This window comes from Pleuronectes platessa, chromosome 7 (assembly GCF_947347685.1).
Source record: "Pleuronectes platessa chromosome 7, fPlePla1.1, whole genome shotgun sequence".
Taxonomy (NCBI): Eukaryota; Metazoa; Chordata; class Actinopteri; order Pleuronectiformes; family Pleuronectidae; genus Pleuronectes; species Pleuronectes platessa.
The window spans coordinates 16,792,811-16,806,555 of record NC_070632.1 but is presented as its reverse complement, the minus strand read 5'-3'; the positions used below and the strand labels follow the sequence as shown (position 1 = coordinate 16,806,555).

At 45.1% G+C, this 13,745-nt stretch overlaps 1 protein-coding gene across 1 annotated transcript in view; it reads left to right on the top strand.

Annotated features, from left to right (window-relative positions):
* Positions 1-13,024, top strand: part of tspan18b (tetraspanin 18b) — a 38,982-nt gene extending 25,958 nt beyond the window's left edge. The window contains exons 3-9 of the mRNA XM_053427700.1: positions 6,139-6,234; positions 7,300-7,494; positions 7,791-7,865; positions 8,770-8,868; positions 9,854-10,030; positions 10,797-10,880; positions 11,791-13,024. Of these exons, the coding sequence (XP_053283675.1) occupies positions 6,139-6,234; positions 7,300-7,494; positions 7,791-7,865; positions 8,770-8,868; positions 9,854-10,030; positions 10,797-10,880; positions 11,791-11,838 (774 nt within the window). The 3' untranslated portion in view covers positions 11,839-13,024. The remainder of the gene's footprint in view (positions 1-6,138; positions 6,235-7,299; positions 7,495-7,790; positions 7,866-8,769; positions 8,869-9,853; positions 10,031-10,796; positions 10,881-11,790) is intronic.
* Positions 13,025-13,745: the final 721 nt, after the last annotated feature.

Genomic DNA, 13,745 nt, shown 5'->3' with positions numbered 1-13,745 from the left:
CCACTCTTACCCCATATCCGGGTTGCCGTGGAGACCAGGGTCCTCAGCGGAGGCCTGGACAGATTCCAACATGTGCTAAAAACTCCCCAATGGATTTCACAAAATGTCGTATTTGACCCATAAGGGGGCAACAATTCAATTAGAATCTCTTCCAATTTTCTCCTCCCTTTTTTTATCAGAATTTAGTGAACACTCGTGTGTCCATGTGAGTTGGGTGTGTTTGTGTTTCTCCCCCTGAGGCTGAAAGTGTTGTCTTTCCTCAGATCTCCCTTTTGTTTATTTCTACTGAGGCCATCTGTGATGTAAACGCTCTTTATATGGAGATTGGACGGCTACAGAAACCTTGACTCAACCGGCATTTAAAACCATACCTACATTTGAATAGTCTCTCGCCTGAGGATCAAACGCTGGTCAGAGCGGAGTTGGTGAGATTATTGATTGGATTTTTCAGAAGTTTTTTGAAAAACAAGGAGCTGATATTGATTCTCGTGACTCTGACATAACAATACGATTCTGGCTGAGATTAGAGGAACTGAACTGAAGGAAGAATATGACCAGCGGGCAGAACTAGAAAAGTGAAAACGTTAGGAAATAATTCTGCCCCTGTTGTCACCACAGCAATTATCAAGCATTTAGTTTTGAATCGAGATGTAACTCAGTTTTGTGAAAAGCAATGTGTCATCCTCTGACGCGCCCCGTGGGAAAAGCCCGAGCTGAGTCCTAACAGGCGTCTGTGAAGAAGTGTTTATGTGCTCATTGTGTTGCTGCTGCCTCATGCCCTCACTAGCAGACAAGTAGCACACTGAGAGCTGGAACTCCGGGGGATCAATGCATCATTGACCATGTGCCTGGGCCTGGTATTGATCCGGCTCTGTGCAGCCAGTTTGTATCTCCACTCGGCCAGATAGAGGTGCTGACACAATTAAGGGAGGATCTCTGCTTTGAGAGGGCGAGGATCACAAACACACACACACACACACACACACACACACACACACACACACACACACACACACACACACACAGGGTTGTTCAAAATAACCCCCAAAAATCTCCTCATCTCAATCACATGTCCTCTTGCTTGAGTTTGAAGATGCCAGTGCCGCCCCCCCCCCCGTCTCCCGTGCCTCTTGCATAAGGAACTGCAGAATCGATTTCACTGTCGGAGTGTGAGCAACTGTTCATACTGAACCAACAGCTGGATGTGTGCCCAGTCGGGATGTCAAGAATGTGGCCTGCGGTGCTGTTGACAACACATGGTCAGTGCGTCTCTGACTGTGCATTTGTTCATTCCGGGAGCCTTCTCCAGAGTTAATCAGCCTGTTGTTCAGGAGTGTGTCAGCTGCCTGGTCAGAGGGATTCACACTATCTCATTTACCGGGGGGGGGGGGGGGAGACGACACTCACATGCTCGGATAAGAACCGCTTTAGATTCACAGCACATATATTGGAACAATGCGTTTTAAATGATGAATGGCTTTGCGAGCCGAAGCAGATTAATCAGTGAAGGTCTGCTTATTTTTCTCTTTTTTTGTTTGTGCGAAACTAACAATGCCTGTAATGTGCAGACGCTGATAATGTTCATCAATCCTACGAGTGTACGGTAAAAAAAACTCATTAAGCTGAGTTTGCCTGAGGGGAGAGAGAACTTGTTTGCCTTCTCCTGAGTATCTAATACCTCTTTTACACCGAAATTAGTGGGTAAAAAAAGCGATCGTGTCCTTTTGCTTTGAAGAAGAGGAGTTTATTTTTTCTCTCAGTGTTTTCCCCTGATGCGTCCCACAAACGCTCTGAAAACTGAGGCGCTCACTCACCTCGCCGTCTTGCCAAATTTGCGCGTTCAGCTGGGTGTCATGTTTCCATTACTGACAATCGGAGCAGATAGAAACCTGTGTCTACATTCTCATTGCAGACAGAAGCCAGATGTTGGTGTGTTTTTGGACCAGTGGAAAAGAGGCCTAGCTGCAATAGGATCCTCACAACAATCGCTCATACGTCCATACTACTAGAGAGGCGGTGGACTAGTGGCAGAAACTTGGACTATGGGCAGAAAAGGTCTCTGGTTCTTCTCTGGTTCGACTCCACGGAGAAACAACAAAAAGACGAACCTGGATTGATCTGTCCAAAAATCCAAGAGGATTCTCCCTACCCTGTCTAGTGCCCCTGAGCAAGGCACCTTACTGCCCCAACATCTGCTCCCTGTGCACCGTACATGACTGCTCTGTGTGTCCTGCACCAGATGGGTTAAAAGCAGAGGTTACATTTCCCTACCTGCATGAGTGTGCCTGTGCATGTCTGTGCATGTGTTTGGGGCAAATAAATGCATCTTAATCTTAATCTTAACAACATACACACTTTCCAGTTTCCTGAACTTCCCCTTCCCCGCCTGAGTTTGGATGCTCTGCTCTCTGCGTGAGCTACACCCACACTCACGCACGGTGTTGCTGGGTTGCCTTTGAGCTACTTTCATGCACCGTCTCTCTGGGCTTGTTCCCTGTTGTCTGCGAGGTGTATGCCCTCTAAAGCAGCGTACTCTGCTGTAGCTGGTTAGCATTCAGTACATTTCAAAGCTCCTTAGTGGCAGCACAGCCCCGGGCTCATTCGCTTCTAATTGGAGGTTCATTAAGGGACATGGTGTCCCTCAGGGGAGCCTCGCTCGCTGCCACAGGAGCCCGTCCTTATTTGGTATTTTTGGGGTGTTTGTTATGCTCCGGCTGATTTAGAAATTCACGGAGAAACATGAAAATGGGTTTTTAATTGAGATAAAAGGTGATGTGGCATACGTGTGGTCGCTCAGTGTCACCGCCGGGGAGTATGAGCACACTCTGGAGAGAGCTTGAGAGTGGCATACAGTAGCCGGAAAAACCCACCTGCCCCAGCTGCATCAGGGAGTCGGAGGATGATTTGCTCCGTCCCCAGGGTTCAATTACACACGATCATTTAGGGGGTCAATGACATTTAAAGGGGTCAAGCTGCAGCCCTCATAATCTCACCGGGGTTTGGGTATTAATGGATATTTGTTATGCAGGCTCACGCTCAAGATGAGGTGAACTGGCTGGTACTGGGAGTGTGGAGGGGTGTCCTTGTCGCGCCGTTCGATTTGTCCAGGCGCTGGAGCAGGGGGAATATGGGCTCACTTCATTAATCGTGCTGAAAGTGTCATCTTCAAGGAGAACCACCCAAGGGTGCTCTATTCCGATATGGAGCGTTGTCAATGTGGGCCTATGTCTTCCTTATCTTTTAATTACAGTGGGTTGACATGGCCATCACGGTTGGTTGTGTAGATGTTGGCCAAACAGACCTCTGGTTTTCTGAGTAAAGCATGGTGGGAAAAAATGGCCTGTAGCAGTGTGTCAGAATTCCTCATCCTTGCACAGAGAAGAATGTAGGTCAGACTGGGTTTGCCCTCATTACAGGGCTCTGGCTTCTGTTGGCACTGTGGAGTTGAGTTAGCATCAGTTCTCATTAAACTGCTATCAAACATAACCATGCCAGGCTCCGCGGTCCAAAGCTGGCTATGGATCCGACTTCAGCCAGACTAAACAGGGCTGCATGGCATTTTGTGATGTCAGCAGCGGGAGACCCCGCCGCCGACGTGGATGGAGCTGGCATTTATCGAATACCGCGGGGCACCCCCTGCCACTTAGATTGTCAGATTGAGGCCATACATACATTATTTCCTGCCTGCAAACACATTGTCTGCAGTGAGAGAAGGCATAAACAAACATGACACACATCGCTGCGAGGAAAACCGCTCGCTGCTCGATGTGTCACGTTGTTTGCTCCTCTGTCCAAACACAGTGCCACCCAAGTCCTCATCCTGGCAGGCTGCACACCTGAGGAGGATCTGCCTGTAAATCTGGAGGTAATTTGTCGACGTCGTTGTTAACTTGCGGCTCCCGGGGTGTGAACCACTCCCCCCCCCCCATACTAATGTACTATGCAGACTATTCACAGAGCCCTTAGTGGTCTGATCTCCACGACTGGGCTGTGATCGATGAAGAACTGTGATCCCAAGGGAGTCATGGGAAAGGCCGGTTTGTTTACGCTGCACTTTCTCTGGGGTTTCTGTGGCACTTTGATTTATACGATTGCTGCTTATTGGTTATTCGCAGGCCTGCACAGTCCACTTTATTCCTACAGCGCAATGTATTTTAATGCATGGAAGAAATTTGGCTGCGGATCTGAGACGGGAGCGAAGAGTAAAAAAAAAAGAGAAAAAAGGGCAAAGCTGGAAGAGAAATCAGACATTTTGTTTGGGGCATGAGATGTGAGCCGAGACCAGAGAGTTTTTCCAACCCACCCCTTTTTCCTCCCCCCATCATCATTCCACCTCCTTATCCTCTGCTCCAATAAATACAGCTCTTCATCGGGGCTGACAGCGCAGAGCGCAGGGTGATGAGAAACCCTTTTCCCGAAGCTTTTCTATGAGACTGTAATGTATGCAAATCTCAATTAAGACCTCCTGTGCCCTCATTAGGCCAGTGAGGCTCAGGCAAGGGAGGGGTTAATTAAAACCCAGCTCGGGCGTTGAGGCTTTCGGGGCCGCTCTCAGAGTACCACTCGGAGGCTGATCAATACCCAAGCATATCATTATGATTTAGAGGCAGTGTTTAACCATAGCTCTAAATCAATTTCACCGGGTCTGGGGAGGAAAAGGAGGAGAAGAAAAGGAATACTAAGCCCCTGGGCTGGAGAGGGGAGGAAAAGTTCTCATTCTGCATTAGCTCGCTCCCACGGAAGACAAAGGCTGCCTTCACATCTCTAGTATTGTTCAATTTTATTGTCACGGCAATTTACACAAGTCTACAGCGAGGTGGGGAAAAAGCTAAAGAAATTAAGAGCAGGGTGATAACATCAGAAGACAGGGATAAGTTATTGCCTTTATTTCTTTGTAAAATACGCACTTGGCGTCAGCGAGTTCACGGTTTATTTCACCTGACTCGATTGTGTGCAGTCAGGGTGAAGGGGTCAAGGCTGAATCCCCTTTGAGCGACAGCAGAGACGGACGGGAATCAAAGCCGGCGTCAATCCTAACCTGGGTTTCACCGCTGCCTCGGAGAAGCAGAGAGATCACCCAGAGGAGCCGTCTGACAGGCATCACGCAGCGGAGAGACTGCCTGAAGATTAGAAGATTACATCTGACGGACGTGCAGCAAACTCCAGACAAAAGACGTGAAAGAAAAGCTTTTAACCGTTCTTTTCCGGTTTGGAGGTGTTGCCTCGTCGTGTGAATCTAAATCACTTTTTAATCTTGCTTGTTACCCATTCTCTATCACTATGGGAGAGCAAATTAATAATCACACTGTAAAGCAAAGAGTGCCGGTTCATTTCTGCCAAATAATTAATTTTCTTCTTTCCCCGAGACTGCAATTATAGCTGCCCCCACAGATGTTTTCCACTTCAGCCTGTGCAGCATGTGGAGAGATAAATCCTGAGATGGAGAATGTTTAGTTTTTTATTATATATATCTGCAGCTTGTTGGATTAAAATGTTAAACAAAATGCTTCTGTGAAGGCTTTGTGGTGCCTCAGATACAGAGGTACATGGGGTCAGGGATACAGGAGACACCTGTGTTGTCTCCTAATGCGAGGGAGGCAGTCTTCATTAAGCAGGAGTGCTTCCAGGGCGGGCCTTTCATCAGGTAAAGTGTGTTTATGTCAGATAGAGAGCTGCCTGATGGGAGCAGAGGGCTCCTGCGTCTCATTACATTAAGAAGAAGAAACTCCTCAGTAAAGTCCATGCGTCGACAGTTAATACACATGGAGCCGTATCTTTAAAATGCTCTGAGATCACCCATCTGTCCAAAGATAAGAAGTGAGGATAAAGAATCTGTCTTTCCGACGCTGTAGTTACTCAGGGATCGTTGAGAACTTATACGTGGCACGGTGCGTCTGAGGGGATAATACAAGGATTTACTGCTGGAATTGGGCTGAATGAAGTGAAGGGCGTGTGTGTGTGTGTGTGTGTGTGTATTCTACGTTTGACTGGCAGAACTCATTAAAATGTGAGCAGGTGTTTTGCAGAGTTTTATTTCCTCTGCAGTTTTCATCGAAACGCCTTTTTCCGGTGCAGGAGAACCAGAACCCGGTGAGCTGGATTCTCTAACTGTGATGTTTTTCTGTTGTTTCCTCCCAGGGGCAGGGAGAGGCTTCGGCGCGCGGGACGACCATGGAGGGGGACTGTCTCAGCTGCATCAAGTACCTCATGTTTGTCTTCAACTTCCTCATCTTCGTAAGTATTTCTCAGGGCTCCCCCCGAAGTCACTTGATTCTGCGATCTCTGAAGTTAGTGTCAGCCTAATGATGTAAGATGGGTCTCCGGCTGCCCCCCTGCGCCACCGACTAATGGAGCCACATTTGCATTTCGTTAGACGGAGGCAATCTTGATTCTATCAAATTCTCTTTTGATTAGATTTCAGTGTGCTGACACACATCTGAGGCTCCCTGTGCCATGTGGAGTTTGTGACTGGCACCTGACTTTATCAGTCTTGATCAGACAATCAAGGGTAATCCTGTTAGTCTGAGCCTGTGAAAGGGGGTGGGGGGGGGGGGGGGGGGGGGGGGTCTGAGTGAAGACAGTTTGTCTCTTTTCCTGCCTTATTAAGCTCAACCAGACCAGTTAGAAACTGAGCTCGGATGCAGTAGTTCAAGAGGGAGGTAATAATGCATCCAGCAGAGCAAAGAACGAACCCGGCCGTTAGCATCGCCAAGTAAAAACCACTTTTTTCACACTAATGTAACAGGACAGTATTGTTTTTAAACCCAATGAATGAGCTTTCAAAATGGCTCCCTCCTCTCCTCAGAGCACGGCCTCTTCCCCAGAGCTGATGTTCATTTGCAGGAGTCCAGGTCTCTCTGTGACAGGAAGGAGGGGATTGTGGTAAAAAAAAGCTCAGACCCCACCCCCCCTCCTCCTCAATACCTCCTTTTCTTAATTACATAAGACCGCCCACAGTGGCTGCAGATGAAAGGGAGGACAGTAGAGGATAGAGACTGTAGTGCCTTAGCAGGTTGGGGGGTTAGTTGAAGCAGAGTTGATATCTCCACCCGACCACCCCCACCCCATCGTGGCTGTGCAGATACCCAGCGTCTTATCTCTGCTCTCACCTCACTCTCACATTCCTTATCTTGTCCTTATTAAGATAAGCACAACTTTATTTATCCCATCATACGACATCTTGTTGAATGTTTCATGTGCCACTGGGGACGCCGAGCGATCCTTTGAGTTCCAATTAATTTCAAAAAATGCAGCCAGTTTCTGTTTCGGCCTAACAGGCGTCTTCTTTCTCTCCATCAGTTAGGGGGCTCGTTCCTCCTGGGAGTGGGAGTGTGGGTACTGGTGGACCCCACAGGGTTCAGGGAGATCGTGGCAGCCAATCCGCTGTTATTCACCGGCGTCTACATCATCCTGGGCATGGGAGGCATGCTGTTTCTCCTGGGCTTCCTGGGCTGCTGCGGAGCCATCCGGGAAAACAAGTGTCTGCTCCTCTTTGTGAGTTGGCCGACAAATTTGAAACGTCTTCCTGTTCCTGAACTTGTTTTTCTGCGTGTGTGTTGATTATTCCGTCTGTCAGTTTTTTGGACTGTCATGCTTGAAACAGAAAGTCTAAAGAGCAAAGCGCTCCCCTATTTGCCTTCGTGCCTCAAGCCTCATACATAGTTAATGCTGAGTGAAGCCTCCACAGCCAGAGTGTGATTTTTGTTTGTGACTGACATGCAGTTTTTCCTGATACTCATCCACCTTTTCTGACTCTCCCTTTTTTGGGGCCTTTTTTTGTTTGATTGCAGTTCTTCATGCTCATCCTCCTCATCTTCTTAGCAGAGCTGGCTGCTGCCATCCTGGCCTTCATATTCCGGGAACATGTGAGTTGCCACAGTATTTATTCTAGCTTTGATCATCAGCAGTCAATATTTAATACTAAAATATGTCCATGGCACAGAGGATCAGAATCATTAAATCTGGCATTTCTGATTCAAATCTTAATCTTGTGTATTTATTGTGACACATTCTGCTTTAACAACTCTGAAGCCCCTTTATTGGTTAAAAAAACAAAACTTTAATCTGGCTTTTGTCTCCAATGGGAATGGATATGATTGGCATTCAGTCCTGGGTTAAATGGCTCTGCAGTAGAGACAGGTTTTTATCATCTCAGATCGGCTGTAATGGAAACATGACACCTGGGTGAAAGTGCTAATTTTTCCTTGTTTCTTCTTATTTCGTCTAGACGTTGAGCTTGCACTTTTTCTGTATGACGTTACGACGTGTATTGAACTTGCGAGCATTGGTGCTTAGACAGCCGTTAGAACGCTTTGTGTGCGTTCTTGACATCAAACTCAAGGGGGGACAAAAAGCCGACAAGGCAAACTCCTCTTATGGCTAGGGGAAAGGAGTCTATAGACTTTTTAATGGGTTTCCCCACATTTAAAAACCACTTGTATGCCGGCTGATTTTAATGTGAAAGAGAGATTAGACTGCTCCATATTCTGATAACATTGTCAGACAGGATGTCCTGGTTTAAAAAAGGATCAGAATTGATTCAGCAGAAGCAGAAATGTCCTCTTGTCTTTATTCCCCTCCCAAAACCTGGCATTTGCATTATCCTGCTTGACCGCTGGGAAAAAGGCTTCATACTACAGTTTTCTCATATGTAGCAGTCTATCATTAAAATGACACAGAGCCCTCGTCTCCCAGTGATGTGCTCCAACTTCAAAAGAAACAGATATAATTTTGATGGTGACACTAACCTCTTTCTGTCTGTTCCTGTAGTTGACCAGGGAGTACTTCACCAAGGAGCTGAAGAAACATTATCAGGGCTACAACAACACTGACGTCTTCACCTCCACATGGAACGCCATCATGTCTACAGTAAGGCCGCAGCACACACGGCCAAGAGCTCACTCACCGTAGTCGTTGAGGCTGGCGTTGAGGGGATATATTTTATAGATAAAATCCCAGACATTTAGGTCAATCTTCTGGATTGTTGCGCACACACAGTGGAACACAGGCCAGTGCACAAAAAGGCACTCAGCAATAAGGGTCCATCCATTAGTTAGGTGGTTGATACTTTAAGGGTCAGTGAGAGGCTGGGGACCATTCCAGCTGACACTGGGCGACAGGCGGGGGGGGGGAAGCTGGACAGGTCAGTCTCTCGCAAGGTTTATATGTAGAGACAATAAACAATTCACACTCACACCTACTGGCTATTCATAGTCTCTTCATTAATCCTTAACTACATGTCCCTGGACTGAAGCCGGAGTACCTGGAGAAAACCCACGCAGGGGAGACCACGCTTACGCCTGCACACAGGAAGACTGGGGCCAATAAATATCCATCCTGAGAGATCGATCAAGTTGTCAGCGCTAACTTCCGGTCTGAACAGAGATGTGATCACTACAACCACATCGGGAGGTGGTCTGGGACACATGTGGCCATATTTTTGTGAATTCAAATGTGTCCTTGGCCACATAAGAACGACCACCTCCTCACCTGACATCTTCTGACCTGTTGCAGTGTCCCAGTGATCCAAACATTTGCACATATAGGGAGGGAGTGAGATCAGATCACAGTTGGTCACAGGAGACTTGCTCATGAATGCATATTTAAGCCAATTGTTAACAAACGTACTTAACACTGACCACTTGTGATCAGATCACTCAGGTCTGAACAGGACCTGCGTTTGAATTCAGATCCTTCTTGCTGTAAAGCATCACTGCCAACCACTGCATTGCAATGCAGCTCTGCAATAATGGTGGATTCCCCCCCAGTCTCTCCTCTCCTCAGTTTGACAACTGTGAGGTGATCCAGCATTAAGGGTGTCTTCTCCTATTCTCTCCTCTCTGCTTCTCTTCAGTTTGACTGCTGTGGGGTGAACAGCCCAGAGGATTTTAAGGACAGCCTGTTCAGGCTGATCAACCAAAATCATATGGTGCCTGAAGCCTGCTGCCAGCGCTCCAGTCAGACCGGGGAGGTGGCCTATATCAGCCAGGAGCAGTGCTTATCAGGCAATATGATGTTCCGCAATAACAAGGTAACTTCTGACATCCACTGTGTCAACCTCTCTCTCTCTCTCTCTCTCTCTCTCTCTCTCTCTCTCTCTCTCTCTCTCTCTCTCTCTCTCTCTCTCTCTCTCTCTCGCTCTCTCTCTCGCTCTCTCTCCCTCTCCCTCTCTCTATCTCTCTCCCTCCTGCCAAACCACCTCCAGGCTTAATTAGAGCAGGAGACAGTTGAGGGCTGACATCCAGGGTCTAGCTGACTCCTCCATGGGTGATTAGCCTTTTGGTTGTCATAGACCATCTTTCTTTGTGATAAACTGTGGATTACCAGTGTATGTATGCATCACGTGTGCACATTTTTACAGATGTGTGTATACCTAAATATGTAAATTTGAATTACGGTCGAGCATACGAGTGTGCAAATGAATGTGTGAGATAAGGTTTGCATCACAGTTACACACCTACACCCACATCAGCCCAAAGAAAGTCTCGGGGAGAAATGTAATTACTGTGAAAACTGATAGGATGTTTCTTTTTTACTGCACTCCCCACCTGTCGTTTTTCAAGCCACTAGAACAATGTGAGGTATCCACAATGTGTGTCTCTGTCATTCACACAAAGAAGCCTCATTAAAAGGCAGTGAGGCTGGAGGCCCCGCTTCCCACTCATTCAACACAGGCCTTTTGTTCGAAGCCTCACTCAATTAAAGCTGTGATGTTACTTTAATTGTCTCTGTAATTCTGCAAGTTCAAAGCCCATTGATTCTCTGCTGAGCACCGTGTGTTTGTGTGTCACCCGCAGGGTTGTTACTCCGCGGTGGTGGACTACTTTGAGCTGTACATCTACGTGGCCGGAGCGCTCGCCATCGTGGTTCTGACCATCGAGGTATGACGGATTTTCATTACAGTCCAACCATCACACGTGCTGCTTTATCCGTCTTTCCAGTATTGAGGATGTTCATTTCAGAAATGAGGAATTATGCCTTATAGTGGTGTAGTGTTCTCTTAAAGCTCTTTGTGTGGCAAGCTCTCCACCTAGTGGTGAGACTTGGTGTTACAGGATTTAACTGGGCAGCTTTCACAGTTTTTGTTTACAAATGGTTATTATTATGGAGTTTTTATTTTGGTATTGTAATATACTGTCAGTAATATGAAATAATATACACACATATGTATTATTTTACAGACAAATGCATATAGTGGTGTAAGTCAAGCTCTCATCCATATCAAATTGAATGTTATCTTCTCATGTTCCTGTTTCTCTTCTGGAACAAAGCTTTGATGGAGATCATCCAGGGTTTGAATAAGGCATTTTATATTTGTTTTAGGTGAACTGTATATAATGATTACAAGGATGTTACTTTTGTTATAAATCCTTTGAGGGAGAAAACAATGCATACATTCTGATATTTGCCTGATTAAAGCAAAAGTGTGAATGAGACACAGCACAACAGCATTTTCTGATCAACTTAACCTGAACCAGGTCATACTCAGAATAAGCAATAATTGAATGAAGACATGGGGAGTGTCACAATCTTTGTCGCATCATTTAGGACTGTGAACGTCTTTATTGTACTATAATATCCTATTAGGGTTTTTACAACATTTTGCGACATCAACATATGACATTTACCAACAGCTCGAGGACAAATATCCTGGGTTCTAGTGTCAAAAAGAAATATGACATAATGTTGACATGAGTCATAATCAGATTATGAAACATGTAAATGATTTTGTTAAAACAATGTGTGACTTTTTTGTGTGCTCTACTGATTTACTTTTCCTATTTTCCTCAGCTCTTCGCCATGGTCTTTGCTATGTGTCTCTTCAGGGGAATCCAGTAGAGCTGCTCCGTCTGTGAACTTATTTCTTTAAAAAAAAAAGGGATTTCAGGAGAAAAACACACAATGGACACTTGTAAATTTGTTGATCTTTTTTTCTATTGGCTAATAGGTAGAAAAACCCAACTCTCAAACTCTTGTACTTCACAGCTGGACTTTTGAGGTACTGGGTGGCAAAAAAAAACTAAAACATAAATACACACAAAATGTAGAGAAAGGTGGGAGATCAGAGACACAACTGATGTAAAAAGATTTCTGTGAAAAGTGGAAACAGTGATTTGTGGACCAGGTCTATCACAGACTGGCTGTAAAGTTGACCGGGCATGAGGACCAGGTGAAGCCTGAGCAGAAGGCACTGCACTGACTTTTGGAAGAAGAATATTTATATTGAGTAAAGTTGGCTTAATTGTAAAAAAAAAAAAATGTACATGTTTTATGTACACTTTGGTGGCTGTTACCCCTTTTCCCTTACATACTGTAAACTGTAACACACTCCCTCCTCCACACGCCTTTTTTACAGCCACTCCTTTAATGTTGTATTATATTAGCTCTCTGTGTGTGTGTGTGTGTGTGTGTGTGTGTGTGTGTGTGTGTGTGTGTGCGTGTGTGTGTGTGTGTGTACATACTGAATGCTCTCTTTGAATGTGTTAGAACTAGTTTGTGAGCATGTGTGAGTTTGTGGTTCTTCATGACCCCTCCCAAGCTTGAAAGCCGACTTCTGATACTTTTTTCTAATCGTGTGGTGATGTTAATTGCAGTAGTGGCTGTAGCCTCTGTGGTCCTAGGCGGTGAAAATGTACATTAAGTGTATGCATTTGTATTAGGTTCTTGAAAAGTCAGTGACATAAATGGCATTTTAAATGACCGTCCTTGTGTTTTTTTCTTGAACTGGCTGCACATGTTTTATTTCCACTGCATATTTACAGTTTTATAAGAAAGACGATAGCATTGCTTAATGCTCTGAAAACTTTTAATATATAATTTGCCTCATGACAAAATCTATTTTCTCATTAGACTGTAAGACCGAGATATTTGTCAGAAATGACAGATTTTCTGCATGGGTGATTAGTCTCGTTCACAATCAAATCATTCTCCTCTGCTACACCTCTTAGACATTTCAAGTATTGAAACATGAAGGATGGTTTTGTTTTCTGATGAGCCAAATAATAAAATGTGGTTATAGGATCCACCCTCGGCTCTTGGTCTTATTGGTGTTTATAGATTGATTTCAACTTGAATACGCTAGTGTATTGATTTTTTTCCCTCCAGCACAAAAATCCATGATAGGCGTGAACAACATACAGTAACAATAGAAAAGCCGAGGTAAGCAAGTAGAAGATGTAAACATTGCAGCAGCAACAGCAAATAAAAAATGTGTTAAAAAAAACAGTTAACATTAAAACTGCACAAAGAAGCATAATTTGTATGAACTCTAGCATAGCATACGCAGACAACATATACTGATTAACAAAATATTGTATACAACAGCTTTTAAGAATCTACTGTTAAATTAGGTTAACAAATCTACTAGTGTTAACCTAATTTCCAGTGATTGTACTGTCACATCAAATAGACATCAGAACTGTAGCAACTACTTTAAATATCCTATTGTATCATGAAATCATCGGGAAGAAGCTAAAGATGATCAAAGTACTTCAATCAAAACATTAAAAACACTAAACAATGTATACTGGAGACAAACAGCAGTCTGTATTGATTAAATACAGGTTATCCAGCTCTGTTACTTCCTCCCCTGCAGCATGATTGCCAGAACAACAATTGTGTTTGTGTCTTGGAACAGGTCATATAAACAGGCTATTGTCGTATATACAGTATACTGCTTCACTTCCATTTCCCCTCGAGACACGACATAAGGGCAACCTTTTCTGACAAACTGTGCTGGAGAACTT